Source organism: Vulpes lagopus, chromosome 13 (assembly GCF_018345385.1).
Source record: "Vulpes lagopus strain Blue_001 chromosome 13, ASM1834538v1, whole genome shotgun sequence".
Taxonomy (NCBI): domain Eukaryota; kingdom Metazoa; phylum Chordata; class Mammalia; order Carnivora; family Canidae; genus Vulpes; species Vulpes lagopus.
This window is the reverse complement of record NC_054836.1, coordinates 43,315,801-43,339,557: the sequence shown is the minus strand read 5'-3', so window position 1 is coordinate 43,339,557 and position 23,757 is coordinate 43,315,801. Positions and strand designations below refer to the sequence as shown.

At 53.5% G+C, this 23,757-nt stretch overlaps 1 protein-coding gene across 5 annotated transcripts in view; it reads right to left on the bottom strand.

Moving 5' to 3' along the window:
* The window catches only part of MINDY4 (MINDY lysine 48 deubiquitinase 4), a 105,310-nt gene that overhangs the window by 29,787 nt on the left and 51,766 nt on the right, over nucleotides 1-23,757 (bottom strand). For 4 of the 5 annotated variants that reach the window (XR_005983579.1, XR_005983578.1, XM_041728087.1 and 1 more), the window contains 6 exons: nucleotides 22,359-22,475; nucleotides 21,046-21,134; nucleotides 11,475-11,576; nucleotides 9,801-9,864; nucleotides 8,618-8,683; nucleotides 3,307-3,374 (listed from right to left, as the gene is read on the bottom strand). Coding sequence is in view for 2 of the 5 variants with exons in the window: in XM_041728087.1 (XP_041584021.1) it covers nucleotides 3,307-3,374; nucleotides 8,618-8,683; nucleotides 9,801-9,864; nucleotides 11,475-11,576; nucleotides 21,046-21,134; nucleotides 22,359-22,475 (506 nt within the window). In the remaining 3 variants the exon portion in view is untranslated. Of the gene's footprint in view, nucleotides 1-3,306; nucleotides 3,375-8,617; nucleotides 8,684-9,732; nucleotides 9,865-11,474; nucleotides 11,577-21,045; nucleotides 21,135-22,358; nucleotides 22,476-23,757 lie in introns of all 5 variants that reach the window. The other variant, XR_005983580.1, reaches the window with a different exon arrangement.

Here is a 23,757-nt window from a genome sequence, read left to right as displayed (position 1 = left end):
CAAACCTTCAGCCAGACCTGGTGCCCCTCTTGAGATCAGAGATCAGAGGCTCTAGGGAGCCGAGGGAAGCACCGCTGGAGTGCGTGACTGGCATAGAGGAGGCGTGGGCCACTCCAGGAGCTCCCCTTCTAAGGCCAGAGAACAGCTTCTTCAGAGGAGCCCTGCGATGCCAGGAATGCTAACGTGTTCTTTTAAATCATTTCAGCGTGAATCTCTCACAGGATCTGGGCACCGTTTCGACAGACTGCTCTCCTCACCATTGGTCCCATCTTTCCACCTCACGCTGCCACCCCTTTCAGGGAGCCCCCCAGACCACAGGGAGGAGTGTCTGGCTCTACTCTATGTCGCCAGCAGCCCTGTGCCCAAAGCCTGCCCCATTTCCCACCCAAAGTCCTGTCCTCAGTCTCTCAGTCTGTCTAAAAGTGGTTTTGAACTTTGACCAAACAAGACACTTGTGCCGAGTGTCTTCTCAGGCACATCTTTGGGTGGTGCCTTCCCATGGCAGGGATGGGTTTTCCAAACTCCCCTTCTCTTGCCTGCTCTGAGCACCAGCACACAGCACCCGGGAGCCTGCGGGCATGCCTCCCATCACCACTTACAGTGACATCCCTGTGGCCATGTCTCCACCACCAGGCACCAAGCCAGGACTGAGGGCAAGACACAACAGGATGGGACATAGGACACCTCTGAGCACAGCTGTGACAGGGTCAGACCAGCAGTGGCCATCATCTAAGGCTTGCTACCCACCAGGAGCCGACTCAAGCACTGGACATATAAATCTTTGTTCAATCCTGTAAAGCAGGAACTATCGTCCCCCTTTCAGAGTAAGAAATTCAGGCTCAAAGGAGTAGAGAGATTCAGGCCTGCAACCAAGCAGCAAACCCAAAGAGCCCCATCCAGGGCCCTACTGTCTGGGCTGAGCTGTGGGAGCCAGGGCAAGCCTTGTTTCTTCATCTGAAAGACAGGGAGGCTAATCACTAGTGCCCGCTAACAGGGTTGGGGGTGGGATGAAGCTAGTTTCCTGTGTAAAATGTTGCAGCATCGGGTCAGGCACATAGGAAGCTTATGAGATGCCCGTTACTATCGTTCCTATTGCTAATGAGTGTATCTTCTGTGTTGCCTTCTTAGAAGGGAAGGGGAGGCCCAGGAGTAAGACGAGCCCAACCAGTGTGGTGCCGGGTCCGGTGCTAAAGCAGGTCTCTGCGCCCGCCCTCCTGGAAGGCAGGGGACAGACAGCCAAAGCTGCCCCTGGGGGCTTTGATACCATCAGCCTCCAGGACCCAGGGAAGGTCCTCAGGAGCCCTGAGTGGGAGGCAGATTATCTGTACATACTTCCACTCCTCTGTCCTGAGGACAAGGGGAAGGAGGTGACTGCAGCCAGATCTTGTGGGTCTGAGTGCCTGTGTCTGTGTCTGTGCCTCTCCTTATGTATATCCGTGTGTGTATGTGGCTGCGTGCGTTTATATGTGTGTATGTCTGTCTTCGTGTGCATGTGTCTGTGTGTCTGTGCTTATCTGTGTGTGTATCTATATATCTGTATGTGTCTGTGTGTGTGTGTATTTGTGTGTCGTGCATGTATGTCTGTGTAGGTCTATGCTGCAAACTCTGCATCTGTGCATGTGTGTGCCTGTGTATGTGTGTGTCTGTGTATATATCTGCATATCTGTGTGTGTACCCGTGTATCTATCTGTGTCTGTGTGTATCTCTGTGTGTGTAGTGTAGCGCAGGGGAGGAGCATGGCAGGGCTGAGACCTCAGGCCTACTAGCACGCCAGGCTTGGTTAGACGGGACAGGGAGGGTGCAGAAGCAGCCCAAGCCCTCCAGTTCCAGACGACATGAACAGTAGCCTGGATATGGGGCTCCTGGGGGGCTCTGAAGGCCCCTGCAGAGGGAGAGCCCCACCAGAGCTGCTCCCTACAGGGGCATGCATATGAAACAGCTCCCAGGCTGGCGAGCAGGACTTGCAGCTGCTGCCCAGTGACCACCAGAACAGAGACACTCGGACCAGAGGCCTAGACCTCCAGAGCCAGGGGACCCCCCTGTACAGATGGGGAAACTGTGGCCCAGGAGATCACAAAGCCAGATGTCACCATTCCTGGTCCTTCTGAAAGCCCAGCTTCCCCTCAGTGAGCTCAGGGGTCTCACCCACACACCCAGAAAGCCCCACCCATCCTGATCAGCCAGGGATTAGCAAACCCAGGCCTGGGGAGAAGGCGGTGAGGCTTATGGTCTCCATGCATGTGAGCCCGGGCCAGGAATGAATCATATCATTATGGCAGGATTAGAAGAAAAATGCCATTAGAAAAATCTGTGCGTGCACGTTTAATAAGGTCAGTAGCAGCAAGCAGCAGGCAGGCTGGCGGCATGAGGCCACAGAGCCCCTGCATCCTCCTCCCACCCAAACCAGAGCCTGCAGGGAATGGGACAGGCCCATTGAGCAAGTGTCTCCTCCTACTGGGGCCTCCCCAGCCTGGGCACCACATAGCTACTCTTTCTGCCTCCCCACTCCTCTGGGCCCACCTGCTTGGGGTTGTTCCCAAATCATCTCCCACAGCAAGCATCCTCTCAAGGTGAAAATTCATTCCCCAGGTCCCCACACCCTCTGGAGTCTGCTCTCTACTTGGACAAGGAAGGAGTAATCAATTGTACTTTACAAAACTGCTAATGTGCTGTTAATCTGCCACCCTCCCTGGGGACAACATGCCCAGGTGACAAATACGGATAAGAAGCCTAGAAAGCTCGTGGAGGATGACAGTGATGGAGTAAGTCCAGCTCTCAGGCAGTCTGGGAGGCCACAATTGACAAACATGCATGGAATTGAAGTCCTCTTGCTTCCAGGGCCCCTGGGCACCCGTGTCTTCAGGGCTCAAGATTCACAAACCTTGCAGCTTTCCAAACTGCCATGGCCAACAGTGAACCCCCACTTCCTGAGATGGTGGGGACCCCCAGTCATTTCCCAGGCCTCAGCCTCAATTGCCCACCCCTGCACATGTCCCAGGGGCGTCCACACCTATGCTTAAGTATGTGCACACCACAGTCCCATTGGGGCCCTAGTGGGACCGGAAGCTCTGTGGGCAGGGGTGTCTCTCTGGTCAGCCCCAGCACATGTGGGGAGACTGACAAGGGTGCTCTGAACACACATGCAACTGTTCTCACCCCACTGCTGATGGTCCCCACTGCTGTGGTCCTTCCTTCATCCTCTCAACCACATTTGCTACACTCCCACTACGCACCAAGCAGAGCACCAACCAGATAGACAAGCCCGGCCCCGGGGCGGGGAGCGAGGTGAGGGAGGAAGACACTCACAGCTCCGTGGACCTGGACAGGATGGCAGACAGGGTGAGCAGGATGCATCCGTAGGGACCTGCTTCGAACTGGGAAAGAGAAGAAAGGAATGAGCACCCACCATTCCCCTCAGTCTGCACTTCCTTCCCCTCACCTCCTTGCGGGGCCACATCCAGGGAGCAGCCTGACCCTGAGACAGCTGCCACCCTCCTGGTCCCAGAGGTTGCCAGGTGGCTCCACCACAGGGCCCCTGAATGATGGGAAGCACAGCAGCCTGAGAGACAACAGGAGCAGGCGCACTGCCCACCAAGGAGCCCCTGTGATGTCCGAGTCCTGGAAGCTTGCCAGATAGCACCTGGGCAGCCTCCCTTACCATGCAGGTGTCTTACGTGCATCATCACACTTAAAACTGTTACAGGCCTATGTGACAGTAGTGTTAATACTGCCCTCTGCCACATAGGGAAATGGGCTCAGGTACTGAGCAACCGGCCCAAGGTCACACAGCTGGGAAGCAGCCTGTTGGGATTCCAGCAGTCTCTGTCTAATTCCAAATCCCTTCTGCCAAAGACCTGCACTGTGTTAAGAGCAGCAGCGAGCAGCTTGGGGACAGAGTCAGGGTCAAGAAGGGTGAGTGAGGTGAGCCGTGCAAAGACAGATCCCATCGTTTAAATTTTTGGTATTTTGTTCATTGTGGATTTTTTTTTTTTTTTGAAGATTTATTTATTCATGAGAAATCCAGAGAGAGAGAGAGAGAGGCAGAGACACAGGCCGAGGGAGAAGCAGGCTCCATGCAGGGAGCCCGATGTGGGACTTGGTCCCAGGACTCCAGGATCATGTCCTGGGCTGAAGGCAGCGCTAAACCACTGAGCCACCCAGGCATCCCGTGAATTTTTTTGGATTAATTTTGATATTACTACTTTTAAATTTTTACACTTTTGGGGATGACTGAGGACTTTGGTACCTCCTTGCATTCTTCACCCAAGGTAAGCACCTTCTTCATCTCCCCCTAGTCCCAACCCTGGGTTAGAGCCCAGCTGCTGGGGTTTGAATCCTGGCTGTGCCACTCCTAGCTAGGTGAGTACAGTGACCTTTCCTAATCTCCCTGCCCCCCAGTCTTTTCATCTGTAAAACAAGGAGGATTATATTTTGGACCCACCCTCATCAGGTTGTTGTGAAGAGTCAGTGAGATCATCCTTGTACAGCACATAGAACAGGGCGTGACACCTGTGTGAGCCCTGAGCATACGCCAGCTCTGTGCGGCCCTTCTGTCCAGGGGGCCCAGGAGGCCGTGGCCTCCCAGGATAGGCTAAGTCACTTGGGCTCCCTAGAGAAACGCCAGCCCCCAGCTGCAATTTTGTCTGAAGACCTTACTCATCCCACTTTGGGGATGACACTCATCCTCATCTGTGAGCTGTGATGGCAGATGCTGCCTTACAAGGGTCAGTGTTCCTTATGTGTGATCAGTTTCTTAATGGACTTGAAACCAGATCCAAAAGTGCTTGTTTTCCTGAAACAATAAATATAATATAATTGATCATATTTCCATTTTGCCTAGGTTGCCAGGAAGCTCAGAGCCAAATACGGTCCTCAACTGCGGCAATTATTTCGGCTCAGGCTTCTGATAAACTTATCTTTTCTTTCCTTCAAAACATAGACTTTGTTTTCATACAGTAATTTGATTAATCCTTTAAAAAAATTACTGTGTGAACTTTCATGCCGAGAGGCTGCTCTCTGCTAAGGCTATGCTTGTGAACAAGGTGGATATGGATCTGCCTTCATGAGAAGTAATGCTAGGAAGAAAGAACAAGAAACACCTGGAAAAGAGTGGAGCAGGGACTCTGCTCTGACAGGAAGTACCAGGTGCTCTGAAAACACACAGAAAGGGCCTCTAAGCAGACTCGGAGTGCAGGGAAGGAAGGAATGTAAAGGAAGGCTTTCTGGAGGAAGTGGGATCTAAACCGAAAGGATTGGGAAAGAAGGGAATGCTGTTCCAGGGAAGACGAAAAGCAAGTGCAAAGGCCCAGTGGCAAGAGAGGGCAGGTTTGCTAAGGCTGAAGCCCAGAAGAGCCCTGAGGACAGCAATCTTATATTATTAACTTATTCTTATAAATGTGTAAATAAGAGAACCTTTGTGAGGGGGTATAGAAATGGAATAAATGCGTCAACAACAATCTTAAATCAAGCTCATCCTAATCCTCTGACCTCAGGCCAGGCACTTTGCTCCTGTTGCCCTCAGTTTCCCCATTTGCTGAATGAGGATAACAAATCCCTCCCTTGTGTATTTCCTTGGGTTCGCACAGACCGAGGCTGTGCAAGTGTTCTGACACCTGAGTCATACTGAAATCCTTGCACAGGGGGCACGGGCCTGGGAGGACCCGTAGCCTGTCGCAGCTCCCCTGCAGACTTCCCTGTCGCCTCGGGGAGTGACAGAGCTGTCTCCGTTTCCCCTTCCGAAATGCCAATTGCCTGCTACCACGGACTTGCACGCTGTCTTGGGGGAGCAATGACACTTTCTCGGGCTGTTGCCTCTGGGGTGCCCGCGGCCGCAGGGCTGCAACAAGGCAGGGGACACGGAAGCCCACCGAGGCCCTAGGCCTGTGTAAACGTGGAGGACTACTGGTACTACGTGGGCCAGCGTCTTCCACAGTCCTCGGGCTCCTTCCAGGACAGCTTCCCGGGAGCTGGGGACGTGCCCCTGGGTGTGGACTGTTAGTGCAACTACAGAGGGTGGAGAGAGGACGCTGCCTGGGGCTTCTGACCCCTGCCAAACACGACTGAATGGCACCAATATGCCATTTTGTTTTTTTAAAAAAACATTTATTAAAATTATCTCATCAAATTCAAGCTGCTGAGACACGGGAGGCCACAGGGAAGGGTGCCTGCATTGAAAGGAGAGCTCCCCAGCCCAAAAGTCGGGCCGGAAACTGCCATTACGGTCCGGAAAAATGTGTGGTACTGGTAGGCCAGAAGGGGCCATCCTCCAGCACTGCTCTGGCCCCGGAGAGACCGAAGCCCACCGAGGAACCCCAATGGGAGGCTGCGGGGGGCACCGGGGACCTCGCCCAGCTCACAGGGGGGCAGCCAGACAGCTCACTCTGAGGGTGAGCAGTCATGAAAACACAGCAAGGAGCCTATTTATTTTGGGCAGAGATGGTTCAGTGTTCGTTTCCAGGCCTGGCACGAGGAACCCCTCTTAGGCCCAGGCCATGAAAAATGAATTTGGTGAGGGTAGTGCTGAGGCAGCTCAACGGCTTCCAGCAAAAACATAATTAAGCTGCGGGGGAAAACATCACCTTCCCGAGTGAGGAGGGCCAAAGAGGGACTGCCGGCACCCAGCGAGCAAAGCCGAGTGACGAGGGGGAGTCGCTGTGGGTCCGGAGGAAGGACAGGAGGCCGGCAGCCCCTCCCCTGGCACAGGCCCCGCTCTCTGAACCACTTCCACAGTCAACGTCTGGCTTGGGCTTCACCGAAACCCTGGGGTACTGATGGAGGGAGGAGGGAGGCCTCCTCTCACAGATAAGGATGCAGAAAGCCGGGGTGCGGGGTGCGGAGGCGTCAGCCCCGGGGCCATCAGTGGGTGGTGACAGGCCTTTGGAGCCTGTGAGCAATTGCCCCAGAGCCGTCCTTTGCGCCCTAGAAGCCTCCAGGGCACCTCCCTCTCCTGGCCCCCGGGCTCCATGCTCTGCTTCACCTGACAGTGTGAACACAGGTGCAGGGGGAGGGGAGGTCTGCCCCCCACTCCTGTGTCAAATCACATGCACCGAGACAGTCAGGCTTTGCTCGGCTCTCGGATGCACGGCTGCATTCTCAGAATGCTCTGAGTGCAGTTAGGAGTATGATCCTTCCTGCTTATTTAGATCGCGCCTGGTGCTTAATTTAGAAGACATTCTTCTCCATGCATTTAAGTTTCTTCTTAAAAAACCGCTGTTGAGCAGTAAAGAGCTGCAAGTATCTGCTAACTGCTCCATCTTCCATTTTCTAGACAAGGCAACTGAGGCCCAGCGATGATCCTAGGGCCACAGGTGGCCGAGGTATAAGCTAGAGGAGGTCACTAGGCCCCTGCTCCAGGCCCCCTACAGCTGCTCTGGGCCAGCCGGGGAGCACACCACATCGGCAGACAGCCCACTGGGTTATGCCCATGAGGAGCCAGAGGGAGCCAGGGACAGGGAGCGAGTGACGGCCAGCCTTGGCCAGGCCCCCTCCCACGTCAGAGCCCCTCCCTCGAACCTCCCAGAAAGGCCAGACAACACAGTCAGTGCAGAAAGGCAGCGTCCTAAGCTGGGGACACGGGCCAGGCTCCTCGGGCTGTTGCTCGCTAGGCAACAGCTCTGGGGCAGAAAATTTGGGGTGAATCAGTGCCTCAATGAGTGTACCCCTGCCTCCCAAGAGTCTCTGAGCAGGCCCCATTTTCCTACCCAAGAAGCATCTGTGATGTCAGGGCTGGCACTCTTCCTAGGCTATGCCCAGACCCTCAGCACTTTCAGGGAACGGGAGGAAGGTATTTTGACAGCAGGAGTGTCCACCCTGGCCCCACATCTGGCAAGTTCTCCACCTTCCAGGCTCACCAGCAAATCCTCTGTCACCTTCTCTGGAGCCTAAAAGAGCTGGTCCCACAGGCCAGAAGGCTGAAGGAAAGGCGCAGAGGAGGCAGGGAGCATTTGCTTGCACACCAGGACGGAAGGGCTCAGTGCTCTTTCCTTCCATCCTGACACAGACATCAGAAAATGAGACTTTGCAGTTGGGGATCTCAGGAAATGACCTCTGCCAAGGTCATCTGCACCCTGCCCCTGTAATGCGTCCCCCTCATTTCCACATGTCCACAGCTAACCAATCTCAAGGGGACCTTAAATAATCATGATGATAGTGATCATAACATCAACAACAAAAGCTAAAATCACTGACAACATCAAGCCGGGCGTGCTAGTTCTAAGTACTGTTATTATCAGCTGCACTTTACAGATGAGCAAACTGAGGCAGAGAGGGGCTAAAGAAGTTGCCCAAGGTCACAGAGCTACTAAGGGGTGAAACCTAGATTCAAACACAGGCTGAAGGCTCCAGAGATCATGTTCTTTGCCATGGAGACTTCAAGTCCCTCGCTCACAAAGCCAGAGAGGCTACAGCCCTTCTCTGAATCCCCGTGGCACCCTGCACTGTTCAGACCTTGGACACCCCATCTCACAGCAAGGAGTGGGTACACAGATCTCCAGCAGATAGGGTGCTGGAGGACCCAGCCAACCAGCCAGGACATCAGGCAAGACCCTATATCTAGCAGGGTCTCCAAAGAAAGCAGCTTAAAAACACACATCCCCCCAAAATAAACCATTGTCCATACCTGATGGATACTTTGTTGAAGAAAAGTCACCAGCTCCTCATAGCAGGTCAAACTGTGCAGTGTGAGCTGAGGAGACACAAACCCATAACGTGAGCTATCTGAGCTCCACAGACAGTTCCATGTCCTGCCCTGGCTTCAGTAGCTACGCCCCCACTTGGGAATGTCCCTGAGGTCACAGTGGCAACCCTGAGAGCCAGGGCAGCAAGGCACCCCCATGCCTGTTTGTGACAGGACCCAGCTGGGGTCTCCGGGGTCAAGTCGGCCCTGCCAGCCAGACAGGGCCTACAGAGCCCAGGAATGGAGACCCCGTGGAACTAAAGCAAAGGAGCCAGTGGCATGCATGCCTCGCCCCACCAACCAGCGGGGCTGCACCCCTGCAGGCCAGTCACAGGTATCTGAGATATCTGTGACTGTAGGCACCTGGGGCCTGGCAGGGGGGTAGGGGTGTGTGGAGAGAGGCAGGAGTCCCAACCAATGGGCTACCACCAGTACGGCTCTGAGCTCAGCAGGCTCTGAGCCCAGGTCAGTGGAAAGCTGTGGGTCTGAGTTTCCTTTGCTTTCTCACACAGCTCAGGAGAAAACCACTTGTAGAGACAACACCCAACTAGGTGAGACCCCTAATTAGGATCCTAGGGCCACATGTGCCCAAACTTAGGTCAAAGGAAACAAACTATGTCAAACAAAAGGCCTCAGTGAAGAGGAGGCTCGTCTGTGGGAAATGTGGCTGTGTCCATATTCTCATGTCTCCCATTTCTTTCCCTTACTTGGTCACACGAGGTCTGGCTTCATGGCTGGTGCTCTGCAAAGCTCTTCCCCATTCTCTACCCCACCCCTCTGTCTCCATGCCACCCCACTGCCCTCTTACAACAACCCCAGAGGGGATGCTGAGGAGACAGGGAGGGCTGTGGCTTGGCCAGAAGGCATCACGCATGGACTGCTCTTCTCTGTGCAGCCTCCACGTGACAGGGTGTCCATCAGCCTTTTAGCCATAAGGGCAGTTCTGGCCAAACCCCCCCAGATCCCCCCGCCTCTGCCCGCACCCCATCCCAGGTGGAGGATCTGCTAGCCTGGGCTGCAGGGAGGGCTGGCCCATCCCCAGCTGAGGGAGGATTTACTTATATGAAAGGAGACCGTCCCCAAACAAAGCCAAAGGTTGCGTGATAATTTTTCCAGAAAGCCGTACTGTTTCTAAGACTCCATCTGCTTTGTATTTCCCTGTTGGACTGAAGTGCTGTGTTCCTGAAGCCCTAAAAAGGAAAGAGAGATGCATGAGTCCTCCGCATGGAGAGAAGACATGCCCTTGAGCCAGGGTGAAACCACATGTGCCACTGACTGAGGACAAATAAAAAGGTGGCTCTGCAGGAAAGAATGGGACCGAGGGTTTCTCCTTTCTCCCCCGATTTGAACTCACCCAATAGGCTGGGCCCAGGGGACCTGATGAGTGGGGGAAGGGAAAGGAATGGAAAAAAGACCTCAGGAGGAGAGCTCAGGGTAACCAAACCCAAGTCCTGGCAGTAGAGAGTCTGCCTCTCACCCACGACTGACAAATAGATTTCCAGACCAGGAATGCTGACTTGCCCTTCACTTTCAGGGCCGTGAGGAATTCCAGCCTCTGGCCTGAGGCTCCCCACGCCAACCCCATCGCCATCTGTCTATACAACACCCTGTATGTGCAGCCCAGGAGATACACACTAGAAGTGGGGTCTGGGTGTGCGGCCCACAATACCATTAGCCTGCTGTGTAGGCTGGGACAGCCGCTGCCCCTCCATCTGTAAAACGGGGAGAAATTGAATTTTTGCCCCATCTGTTTTCAGGGCTGCCATGCAGATCCTAAGGGCCAGGGTTAATGTGTAATAATGTATTATCTGGAACATGAGTACCAAGGACAAGCACTCCATAGGAACAATAACAGTGATACCTAACTGTTACGGTATTTAGTATGGGCCAGACATTGTCCTAAGCACTTCACATTTATTATTATTTACCGTTTACTTACATGGATAAATAATTTAAACTCATAGATAGTATTATCATTTGCCATATATGATTTATTTATATGGACTCACTGAATTCTCACAATCACTCTACCAGATAATCATTACTATCATCCACATTTTCCAGACGAGTACACAGATGAAGCACAAAGAGCACAAATGCCCAAGGTCATACAGCCAAGAAACAACAGCATTGGGAGTTAGCCTCTGGAGCCCCTTCTCCTAAGCAGTATGCTCTAGTAATCATTCTACCCCACCAGAGTGTCACCTTTGGTCCCCAAAGGTACCCCTTTTACCCAAGCTTAGCCACAGGCCTGGGATGAAGTGATGCTCCCACTACGAAGGGCCAGATTGAAAATCAGGCCGACCATCCATGTGGATTACAGGGATGGTGTCCTCCACCTGCAGTAGGATAGAGGCGGCAGGGGAGGTCTCTTTTTCGGTGGCGCAGGGGGCCAGGTGACAAAACGAATGGAAGCATGTCTTGGGGACTAGGAGAGAAGTATGAATCAGAGGTGTAACTGGTTCCTGAGAGGTCCAGATCAGAGAAATAGGGGAGCAGGCTGCCTAGGCCAGAAGTTTTCTCAGATGGGATGTGGGGAGCTTCCAAAGCTCCCCAGGGAGGAAGACCAGGCAGATGTGACCCCCAGCAGAGATGAGACTGGAGCTGGGTGGAGGCCCCTCCAGGCCTCTCCCCACGTGGGGCTGCCTCACTGGACTTGTACCGGAATGGGGCATGGGGCCGACATCCAGGAGGATACACAGACAAGCAACGTCCCTAAGGACAGGAAAGCACATGGCCAGCTTGTCCGCAGCTGTGCCAGCGCATGAGTGGTAGCAGCATGGCTCTGGGGAGCACTTACAGTGTGATCACAGCTCTCTCTCGGCCCCCCGCCCGCCACACCATGTCTGCGATGGCCAGGGCGAGGCAGTGGGTCCTGCGGGCGCTGGAAGGCTGCAGCTGCCTGAGAAGGAAAAAGAGTGTGTTTATGTTTGTAGGGACATAAGCCAGGGACTGTGCCACCCTATAGCAGATGCCCTATTCTTTCCTCTCCCACACAGAGAGAACCCCGCAGCCCACAGACTCCAGCAGGGCCTCCTCGGACCCAGGCCAAAGGAAGACCCCTGAGGGAGAGGCCCTGGGTGGGACTAGAGGAGGAGCAGGTTCAGGAAGCTGCCCAGGGGAGCAGAGGGGATCCTGGAGGCTTGACAGGGCTGTGGGTTCTGATGGAGCCCAGGAGGCTGAGCTAAATGTGCTCGGGAACTCATGCCACCCCGAGGAAAGGTGGCCACCCCAGGAAAATGCCTGGTACTGTCCTGACCCAGTCTTGGCCACTCCCAGCATCCAGGCCCCTGGAGACAGCAGCTTGTGCAAGCAGGTGCCCTTCACACCCACCAGCCACAGGAAATGAGATCATGGGTGCAGACGGGAAGGCAGCCTGTCTTGCTGTTACTTATATATAGGGTGTGGAATGGGAGAGAGGAAGGATTAGGGGTAATCTCTGGGGGTTTAGTGGGTGCAGTGAGGCTGCCAAATGGAATGGGGAATGCAGGGCAGAGAGGAGGATTGGGGGAGCAGCTGGATGCGCATGCGGGACCCTTCGGTGAAGCTATCTGACACATGGAAAGCCCAGGAGGGCATCGGGGCTGAGGGTAGGTTTATGAGCCACCAGCATGTGAGAAATCCTTGGCACTTTGAGGGGCTAAGATTTCCCAGAGAGAGGACAGGGAAGGGCAGAGGCAGCAGCCAAGGATGGAACCCATAGAACTCTGGGTTATCAGAGACACAGACGAAAGCAGGAAAGGGTGCAGCAGTAGGGGCATGGCTGGGAGACAGTGCTGTTACCCAGTCCTGGGAACAAATGGGCTTTGAACAAAACAGGTAGTCAACAATGCCAAAAATGGCAGAGAGACACCTGATGATAAAAATGGTAACAAAGAAGCCCTGGTGCATGAAATGAGCAACAGGGAAGAACAGGCAATAGCCTGACAGAGACACTTCTTTCAGTTTCGTCTTTCCAGGGCTCCTTAGAGCTGTACTTCCTGCCCACTGCTGGAATCTATGAATTTTTTTCTAAATTCTTAGAAAAATTAAATTCTTACAAAAGCAGTCTGAGTGTTAGGCTCTTCCTAACAGACAAAGGTGCCTTGATGAAGACCTGCTGGGGCTCAAAGGAATACACGGTGGGGGGTGGGGGGATTCTATGTTTTCAGTGCCCAGCTAATATTTGAGCTCCATGCTGAGCTGTGGGGCGGGGGGGCTGGAGAAATGTGAACCAGGAGACCAGGACACAGGTCAATATGATGGGCATCATGTGGCCACTCCCCAGTGCCTGAGACGCAGAGCAAGTGGTCTGCATCCAGGCTGTCCAATGACTTTAAAATGGGAGGTGAATGACACAGCCGTCCCTCAGTTCCCCTTCCATAAACTAGAGATGACAACAGTACCTCCTCTGTAGCACTGGGAGCTTTAAAACAAGGTGATAATGTGTAAGGTCCATAGACCAGTGCCTGGCATGGGATGAATGTTCAATAATGGACACCTATCACTATTGTCTTTATGGAAACATCAAGTCCCCACTTTGGCTGTGGTGACAGGAAGGTGAACTCCTAACATCTGGCGTGAAAGAACAAGCCCCTGACACCAGGCAATCCTTCAAACCTAATGAGACAAACAACAAGTCCTCAACCACTTGAAAGATGAAATGGCAGACTGCCTGCAACTTCTGCAGCCTTTGGAAGCCCGCCACGCTTCTCGAGGAAATGGTTACCACGCCATCACTAAACCAGGGAGCCTGAGCTGTGCGGGGAGCACTGGCCCAGGTCACCATCAACTATGAAAACAAAGGTAAGGAAATGTTGTTCTGGGTTTCCGGAGAGGTGATGCCAAGGACAGAGGAGGGCCTGGAAAGCAGGGCTTGTCAGACAAAGGAGAAAGGATTGGCCATTTATCTCTTTGGGTTCAGAACCTACGAAAGTAGGCTTCATCATCCCCATAGCTCCTGTTTCCTGCTGTGTGCCCTCCTGTGTGGACCCCACTCAGGTGGGGGCACACATCCCCTCAAATACCCCTCCTGAGAACCCCTGCCAATGCCCATCCTGCCCCTACCCAGGACTGGGGTGCCCTGCTTCCCCAGATGAGTTGTTACAGTCAGGGCCTGACCAGTGTTTCTGCTCCGTCTTGTCCCTGTGGGCTCTTCCTGCAACATAGGGGTGACCAGGGTACTCCCCCGGTTAGAACCCTTATCATGGCTAGAATTGTGCAAAATTGTGTCTGGACTGTAAACTCTGCCTAGGACAGCTATGCTGGAAAACCTGCAGACTGGACCTAAGAAGTCCCCTTTCACACAGTCACTGTGCTCTACACGAACTTGCTGACGCGAGTCATGTGCTTCACTGAAAGCTTCTCGGTGTAGCCACAAATAAGATTTATAAAGCCGACACACAGGGGCACCTGGGTGGTTCAGTGGTTGAGCGTCTGCCTTTGGCTCAAGTCACAATCCTGGGGTCCTGGGATCGAGTTTCCTTGGGATCTCGCTCCCCACAGGGAGCCTGCTTCTCCCTCTGTGTCTCTCATGAATAAGTAAAATCTTTATAAAAAAAAAAAAAAAGCTGACATATATTGAGCACTTACCATGTGCCAAGCACTGTTAGAAACACTTCACATGTATTGTTTCATCAGCCATCAAAGCTCCCTTATAAAGGTGGCAGTATTCTTGCCCCCCTTTTTTTTTTTTTAATTTTTATTTATTTATGATAGTCATAGAGAGAGAGAGAGGCAGAGACACAGGCGGAGGGAGAAGCAGGCTCCATGCACCGGGAGCCTGATGTGGGATTCGATCCTGGGTCTCCAGGATCGCGCCCTGGGCCAAAGGCAGGCGCCAAACCGCTGCGCCACCCAGGGATCCCTCTTGCCCCTTTTAAGAGAGGGAAACTGAGGTACAGAGACTGAGACACTCAAGTTCACACAGTAAAGTTGGAAAAATTAAAACAGCATTGAGGGAGGAAGGAGAACTCGGGGAAGTGGAACCAACTGTCTGGAGCTCTTGGCTTTAAGAACCAGCATCCCTCTGTCTTCAAGCCCGTCTGTTCGGCACCGTGCAACACCACCAAGAGATCCAACTCATGTCTTTCTGATCTCACAAACTTGTCATAGACCCTCTGAACCTCTGTGTTTCTACACCAAAATCCTCATTCCTCTCACTGGTTCCCATTTAAAAACTCTTCCCATCTCTCCATTCTCTCCTGGGCCCCAGTTTGCTCTTTAGAGACACATCTTTCCAGAAGACACAGTGGGAAAGTGCAGTGGCCGGGCCTGGGTTAGGCTCCTGGCTCCCAGGCCTTAGGGAACTCCCTGGCCCTTGCTGGCCTTCACCATCCCACACAGATGTAGACACCGGGCCACGTGCCCCCAAGCATCATTCTGCCATTTGACTGGCCACAGGGTGGACAGGGCTATCCATGCAGATGACGACGAGAGGAAGGGAACAGTGGGGTGAGTCACCCAGACTCCAGCTTCACCAGGTAACTCCCTGCTTTAACCTGCAAAACCTCAATGACCAGGGTGGTCCTGTGTTGCCTTCATCGGTCAGATACACACTCATCAAACTCCTCCCACAAATCTAGCACCCAGCCTGGCTCTCCAACCAAGAGAAGTTTCTTTAAGCATCTACTTCCTCATGGGAGAAGTGCAGGATGAAGACATTTGTCTATGGGTGGTGGTGGGTGGTGGTGGGCGTAGGGGAGCAGTACAGCCTGCATGCTTGCCCAAACTACTCAAGTCCTTCAGATTAAAGAGATGTTCTGATGCTGATGATCCCCAACTAGCCTCACCCATCCACTCTGCTGTGCCCAGCAGTCCGCATCTACAAACCACCCAGAGGAAGGCTGGGGAATGAACGCAGCCTTTCTGTTCCCTCTCAGGCTCACCAGCTGCTGCCGGGGGTGGGAAGAAGCATGGTCTGGGGACCGCTGGACCTGGGGTCCAACTCCAGCTCTGCTACTGGTGTCCAGACAGGCCTCAGAAAACTGTCCCTCCTTCTCTGAGCCTTGAATGTGGCAATTTCAAAGGGCAGAGGAGGTGAGGAGCCAACGTCCTTGTCTGTGGCTCTCTCTAGGCCTGCAGGGGAGTGAGGCTCATCATCGCTTCCCACAGCCAGCCACTGGCACGACCCCTCCCTCAAGGGGTAAAACACGGAGCCCTGCCGCCTGGCTCTGTCCTCGACTGAGGAGAGGCCAGCTGCCGGCCTGACAGAGTGGGCCCTAATGAAGCCAGACAGCCCTGAGGAAAAAACACCACCCCTGCCAAGAGGCCTTTATTTCAGCATGACTTCCCTGGAGGGCGCAGTCAATCCCCCACGCAGCTTCCACAGAATCGGTTCCCGTCCGTGGTGGGTGGAGGACGTGAGGAGGGGCCCCACCGCCAGGCCTGCAGCCCCAGCGTGGTAAGCCCCCACCTCCACCCCCAGGGCCCAGAGTTGGGCAGCTGCCTAGACGGGGCGGGCCAGGCCACCGTGGTGTTCCTAAAGAGAACAGAGGAGTCACCTGCATTTTTTTTTTTTAAGTTGGGTCATTTCTGAAATCCTGGAATTTCAGCATCAAAAGGAAGTACTGAAGCCTCCAACTCCACTCAGCACACACCAGCCAGGCAGAAACATCAACAACCCAACCCATCAATATTAAAATTGTATGAATAAATCAAGGAAACCAGGGGTGCTGGGCACAGAGAGAGGCTCCTACAGAGAGGTCACCCGTGGTTCACACGAGGCAGGGGGTCCCCAGGATTTTGCTGTATTACTCTTTGTACCCTTCTGTACTGAGTTCTTTCAATCAGCAGTAAGGGGGAGGGTCTTCCCAGAAGCCCTCTGTGAAACACAGAGCTGCACCTTGGTCATGAGAGTCCATATAGGGTCCAGCACCCAAGTGTTCTAAACTCAGGCCATCAGCCTCCTGGCACTAGCCCCTCCTGACCCCTCTGGCTCTCCCATTGCTCAGAGTTTCTTCTGGGGCACAGCAGAGTCAGATGGCAGACAGGCTCAGCCGCAGATGCCAGGAGGGACCCCGGGCGAGCATCTTCCCTTTCTGAGCTTCCTATGGTCCTGCCTGTTTGCACAGCCCTTGATGATTTGCATTTCCTCGTCGAGTCAAACTTAGAAGCAAGACAGAGATTCACCACTGGAAAAAGTGAGGCCTTGCAGCCCAGGTCTCTGGATCCAGCCCAGTATGTCCCACCCTGGGATGGGCTAAGGAGAGCAGGATACTCCTTCTAGCCTCAGCATGGGCACCTACAGGCTGCGTGGAAACTCACGTGGCAGGGACAACCCTCTGTGGCTTCTGACCTGCAGGGCCTCACTGCCACAAAGACTCTGCTCTCACTTCCCTCCTCTGCTGCCAGCCCTTGCTCCTCTGGGCACCAGGCCCTTGCTCCCCTGACCTTGGTTTGCTGCAAGTCCTAGCTTGAACCCAGAAGACTCTCCCCTCCTACCCCTAATCCCCCTCGAGCCCCACCACAGCCCCACAGCAAGAGAAGTAGGAGAAGGAAATACAGGACTCGTGTGTGTGTGTGTGTGTGTGTGTGTGTGTGTGTGTGTGTGTGTAGGCATCTGGCACTGCCCCTTGTCTATAGCCTACCACCACTGGGACCTCCCTCAGCTCGTCCCCCTCTGAGGTACCTCTTCCTGAGCCCCTGATAGAACTCCGGTGGATGGAAGCAGAAAGCCAGCCCATGGCACTCCACTTGCATGGAGGTCAGCCCTGGTTGCAGCACCTGGGGCAGCAGGGGCTAGGGGTGCAGAAGGGAAGGTGTTTCTGGTAAGGAACAGTTGTGGGACTAGTTGTGGGGCTCTCCCCCACAAGGAATAGTTGTGGGGCTCCCAAGAAAACTGAGGTCACTCTTCCGCAGCATGGATGCTCCCATGCTTCCTGGAGGAGGGGGCCCTGGCCTGCAGGCCAATCTCCCTGGATACTGCACGCAGACCTCTTCTGGTTGAGCCAGGCAGCCAGACTGGGGCTCCTTCCCACCTGGCACATAAGTCCCCCAGCAGCTCCTTCTTCCCCCTTCTCCCTCTGCCTACCCACCACTGCCCCTAGGACCCAGCTCAGACCCACCAGCCTGGCCACCGTGGGCCTTCAATCTAGGCTGACCCCAACTCCCCTCTCAGAGTCCCAGCCAATGGGGAGCCTGTGGGAGCCAGGAATGCACTCCCTCCTCCCTCCTTCCCAGCAAAGACTTGACGGAACTCTCCTCTGGTCAGTGCTTAGACACCGGCCAGTGTAAACTGGGGCCTGAGTCCACGCATGGCCAGCGGCTGGCTTGCAGATGGTGGGAGGTGTTAGAGAATCTCACATCCCATAGCTGACCCAGTTTGCTTTCTACCCAGAGCCCGACTTGCACCCACAACCAGGACGTCTTTTTGCCTTCCAGGCCCTGGCTCCCCTCTCTGGTGTGGGGACCAGACTGCTCCCTGGAGAATGTGCCTATGGGTATAGAGGCTAGAACATCCTCTCAGTGGTGGTGGGGAGGGACACATCCTCTCAGGGTGTGTGCCCTGGGCAGAAACAGCTCTTCTTGGAACCAACTTAAACACCCCATCCCAACCTTTGGGAAACAATCCACAACTTCCCCCAAGTACAAAGTCCAAGTTCAAAAGCAGCTCTGAAGGAGAAGGGGGCCGAAATAATTTATGAGACATCTCTCATGAGGGCCAAGGCCACGGCCTGACCCAAGCAGCTGGTAAGACCCCAAGGCCCTTGTGGCAGCCTGGCCCTGACCCATCTGCCAGCCTCAGATCTCATCCTGCCCCTCCAAACTCTGCCCCAGGCACCCTCAGGCAACTCTCAGCTCCTCTCTCTGCCCTGCTCTCACTGCCCTCGGGCCTCTGACATATTGTTCTCCTTACTGGAACACCATTCCCTCCCCTCCCTCTTAGTCTGGATAACTCATGCATTTGTCCATGCGTTCATTCAACAAAAATTCTGAGGGCCTCTTCTGTGGAGTAGGCCCTGGGCTGGATGCCAGGGACAGGCTGCGAACCAGGCAGCCCAGGGAGGCCCCTGTTCCCATGGGGCTGGTGTTCTCAGCGGAGGAGGAAGGACAGAAGACTGTGGACAGGTAACGACGTCAATGAACAAGGGCACCAAGTGGTGGGGAGGCCTTGGAGAGGGCCCAGGTTTGTCTCAACCAGGGAAGGCCTCCCTGATATCAAGGCCTTTGTGCTGTGAGGAGCCCAGAAGAAGTCTGAGGGATTGGCTGGGAAGGGGGACACTGAGGGAGGAACAAGCATGTGCAAGGATGTGTGTGAGGCCAACTGGGAGTCCTGATTATCTCCAGACCTCAGTGAGAGTTAAATGTCACTCCTCCAACAGGCCTGCCCCACCCTGCCTAGGTCTGGGTGAACCCTGAGCATCTGGCACATCCCCGCGAGCCTCCTGCTTGTCTGGCTCTCATGCTTGATCATAGGTGCCATGAAAGCAAGGCCGTGGCTGTCCTGCTGAGCCCTGTGTTCCCTCCAAGCACCTGCCAAGCCCTCCCTGCATGCTTCTTTTCAGTGCAAGGAAGGAAGGTGGGCAGGCAGGGGCATGTGTACTCAGGGACAGTCCCTGCACCCTTTGAGGGCAGCAAGAGGTCCCTCACTTAGCAAGCAGGGAGGATTCCAGAATATCATGCACTGTGCTGCCTCTCCAGGAGAGTCGACAGCAGGGTAACCGTTGGCCGTGATCACTGTGGGCAGCAGTCTGCTGGCTGGCCTTGCAGAGAGGCCTTGCACAGACAGGAGCGGCTATGTTCGGCCTGGTGGGGATGGGCACGGAGAACAGCAAGGACAAGGTGGGATCCTGCTGTGGAAATGCGATGTCCCTCTGCTCTGGCTATAGTTATGCTACACTGGTAATTAGCATCTTTTAGCTTGAGATACAACACCTTGATGATTACTTGGTAATTAGACAAATTATATTATTAGACAAATTCTAAAATGCCAAGCAGGAAGAACTACCTTCACTTAGGCCCTGTCTGAGGCAAACTCCTCTAAGCCAGTAAAAGATGTTTCATTTGTCCTGAGCTTGGCAGGATATCAGGGGAGCCAGCATCTCTCCCAGGAATCTAAACATGGATGAACGGGGAATGGGCCTTTGTTGTCTTTATAACACCTCAGGTTTGCTTTTTGGTTGGTTTGGTTTGGTTTTGGTTTTTGGTTTTGTTTTCAAGGCACTGGAATGCCCAGAGCAAAGAGCAAGTCCCTTTAATTAAAATTCAGAAACTAGGGACACCTGGGTGGCTTAGTGGTTGAGCACCTGCCTTCAGCCCAGGGCGTGATCCTGGAGACCGGGGATCGAGTCCCACGTCCGGCTCCCTGCATGAAGCCTGCTTCTCCCTCTGCCCGTGCCTCTGCCTCTCTCTCTCTGTGTCTCTCATGAATAAATAAATAAAATCTTAAAAAAAAAATTCAGAAACTGGCAAAACTCAGCTGTGATTTTAGAATCTGTTTAATCACAACTTTGTGGAGGGGAATGGCAGTATCTACTAGGCAGGAGGACTCTTCTGGGGTGCCGGAGATATTTTTCTTTCTTGATCTGGCTGATAGGTTCACGGGTGTGGGACTTTGCAATAATGCACTGAGCAGAGCATATAGGAGTTGTGCACTTTTTTGAGATGTGTACTTTTCTGTATGCATGTTCTATTTCAATTAAGAAGAGAGAGAGAAAAGAACACATGCCAGTTCTAGAGTTCTGGGGGGTAACCGAGCCCAAGCTAGTAACTGGGCACACGGGGTGATTAAAGTAAGAAGCTGATCTCAAACTGGCCATCCAGCCCCGGCCTTGGCCAGCACCTTGCCAATCCTATCTTAGCACCCACCACAGTAAACAACTGTGGTTTTCTATCCACCCCTCAACCTCACAGAGCACTCTGCCTGCACAGAGATGTTCCAGAAAAGTCGATGGAGTGAGTGAGGAGAAGGAGGTGCCCATGTGTAAACACTTAATGTGTGAGGTGGAAAACAAATGGCTGAAGGGAGTGGAAGCAATGCACTGTGGGGCCGGCTGGAATGCGTGGTAATGGCTGTTGGCAGAGGTGAGGTAACATGGGGAGGGAGGGGAGACCTGGGCTCAGTCGAAGGGTCAGCAGGTTGATGTGGGTGTGGATGGGATTTGGGCAGCTGCTGCGCTCGACTGCTGAGGAGGGGGCGGCCGGAGTTTGGGTGCCATTCCAGCAGCTGCTTGCCACGTGGAGCAGGACTTAGCAACCCTCCCTTCTTTTAGAGGCAAACGCATGCAGGTCATTTAAACTGGTCAGGGCTGGCCCCATGAGCCAGTCACCATTTCCCTTTCCAGAAGACAGGAAATATCAGGGAACACACACGCTTCCTTGCTTGTTTTTTCTGGACACTGAGGAAGAGACTTGGGAAAAAAAAGATATTGCTAGAATGAGCACTGACTTACCGAACGCCGTCAGCTTTGCTATCTCCTTCAAATAGGAGTTTTTGTAGGACACAGCCTTGGACAGCTGCCAGAACCCCACAGGGACCCCCCTGCAAAGAAGGACATACATTAGTGCCAGTGAGGACTGGCCCAAGGCAGAGCTGTCTGTTCCTCCAGAACCAGCCTCTACCCACAGGTTATAGACACGGGGCCACAAAGCCCCCGCGTCTCACACATGGGCCTTTGATACGCTGAGTACTTCTACAAGGCACTGAGCCTGATCACAGAGAATGGGGGGACAGAGGCCCCAGGGCCCAGCACCAGAGAAGCAACGGGTCTGCAATGTCTCCTGCGAGGAAAGCCCGCCCTCACAGCCAGTCAGGTATACAACCAGGTATGTCCCAGTCATCCAGGGCCATGCTTCCACAGGCTGAGGATGTCAATGGTTTGCTCAGCCTTCAAGGCCCATCCTAAAGGCGTCCTCTATCAGGAAGCCCTCCCTGATGACCTCAGCAGCCCCTTCAGCAGCCTCTGCTTATGTGAGCACCTTCTACCCAGCTGTGGCCTGCCTGAGCACCCGTTAGGTGTGTCTTGGCCCCCTCACCCATGTTAGAGGAAGAAAGCTCCTTTAAAGTTCATCCCTGTAGGCATCCACAAGTACAAGGATTATCAGAGTAGCAGGTGTGAGTACCCTTGAACTGTGGGTGCAGGAAGAGGTGCTGAGCTTGGCCACACTACGGACAGAGGCTAATAGTCCTGGGGTTCTTCCACAGGCAGTGAGAGGCAGAGGAGACTCTAGGGGCTTGAGAAACAGAACCCCATTAGGCTGCTGGATTTCGAGTATCTTCTGGCCCTTAAAGTGTGTAACCCGGGAAATGTGTACACACCGTGTCTGAATCCTGCCCCAGCCTACCTACATTCCCTGTCTTACAAGGCACCTCCCCTTCATGCACTTCTTCTCAAAGCCTCCCCTTTATTCATGCTGCCTCCTGCTTCAAGTATCCTCCTCTTTCCAGCCCCACCTGCAACACCATTTACCAAGACTCTGCCTGAGGACCCTCTTTGATGCACCCAGCCAAAATAGGGCCTCCTTCCGCCCCTCTCAGAGAGGCTTCTGGCCCTTGAGGAGAAGCCTTGGTAGGGTGAGGGTCACATTCCCCAGCTCTTGCTCTGCCAGCCCCCCATGCAGTCCCAGCACTGGGTGATGAACCTGGGGCTAGCCAGCACTGGATAGCTCAGGAAATGTGCGTGGGACTTAGCAAACTGGAGGACACCCTGCTACTATGTGTGCCAGGCCCGCAGAAACATCCCTGGGAGACATAAAGGCAACCTGCCTTGTTCTGCACGATGCCATATTTTAATGACGCTTTGTCACTGAAGGAAAAACTCTGAAGTTTCCATTCTTCATTGAAACAGCAAAAGCTGGAACCGAACAGAAGAGTCTTTATGTCCTGTCAAAAGAAGAGAGGGTTTCGTTAGTTGTCTTAAGGGCAAACAATACTATGATGCTCAGTGTTTGAAGTCCCTCAGGAGCTGGTCTTGCATTCTAGCAGCGCAGTCTGTTTTCCAGCAAGGTCATCGACTTTCATTCTTTCACAAACTCATTCTTCTCACATTTGAGAGAAGAGAAAATGTGACCCTGAGGGTCTTGGCTCTGGAACATCCGCAGGCCAAACCAGCCTATGCTGACCCAGGCCCAAGTCTTTTTAGGTTCCTTAGAGGAAAACTGAAACACAAAATTTTAGTTCTAGAAGAGACCTTGGAGGTTCTCGACTGCACGCTATAATCACCTGTGGAGCGCTTAACAATCCTGGTGCTCAGGCCACATACCAGCCCAGCTAAATCGGAACCCCAGGGTGTTAGACTCCTGTGTCTGTAATTTTAAAAGCTCTCCAGGCAATTCCAAAGTGCAGCTATGTTGGAGAACTGGTGCCGTAAGACAGGCTTGGCAAACTATGACTCACAGGCCAAATTTGGCCCCACACATGTTTTGTAAATAAAGTTTTACTGAAACATGGGATCACCCATTTACTTATAGATTTTTGATGCTGGCTTCTACGTAACAATGGCAGAGTCGAGCGGCTGCAACAGAGAGTCCAAAATACACGATCTGTCCCTTTACAGAAAAAGTTTGCCAGCCCCTGCGCTAGTACCACCCCCTACTACATGTAAGAATCTCCTCTATGCCATCACCTACAAGTGGTCCCCCGTGAACTCAACTTGAACCCCAACAACCCAGTGAAGGGGTTCCCACCACCCCCCAAGGCAGTACCTCCATTTTTTCACAGCTCTGTATTCTCTAAATTTCTAGCTGATATTGATATCACTGTGCATCTCCCATAAACCCAAGCCCTACTCTGCAGAGCCCTGGAAAGTGCCCTGAGCAGCCCTGGAAGGCAGAGCCTCTCCTAGAATGCCCCTTCCTAATGCTGCTACCTCCTCTCTGTCCACCATGATTTTATAAAGTCTCTGAAGGATCAACACATGGGTTGTATGGACACCTCTCCAGGTCAGATCTTTCCTGCAGATTCAGATTATTTCCTTTCAGAATTTTTTTTTCCATTACACGTGAGGAAGTCTAATTGATCAAAGCATTTGTCTACACGACATCAAATGTGGGCTGGCGGCACACAGGAGAGAAGGCTGGGTGAATTCAACTGCCAGGACTTGGTTTCCCGTCTTACACAACAACAATCAAACAAAAACAAATTTGAAATGAGTTTTTTGAGAGCT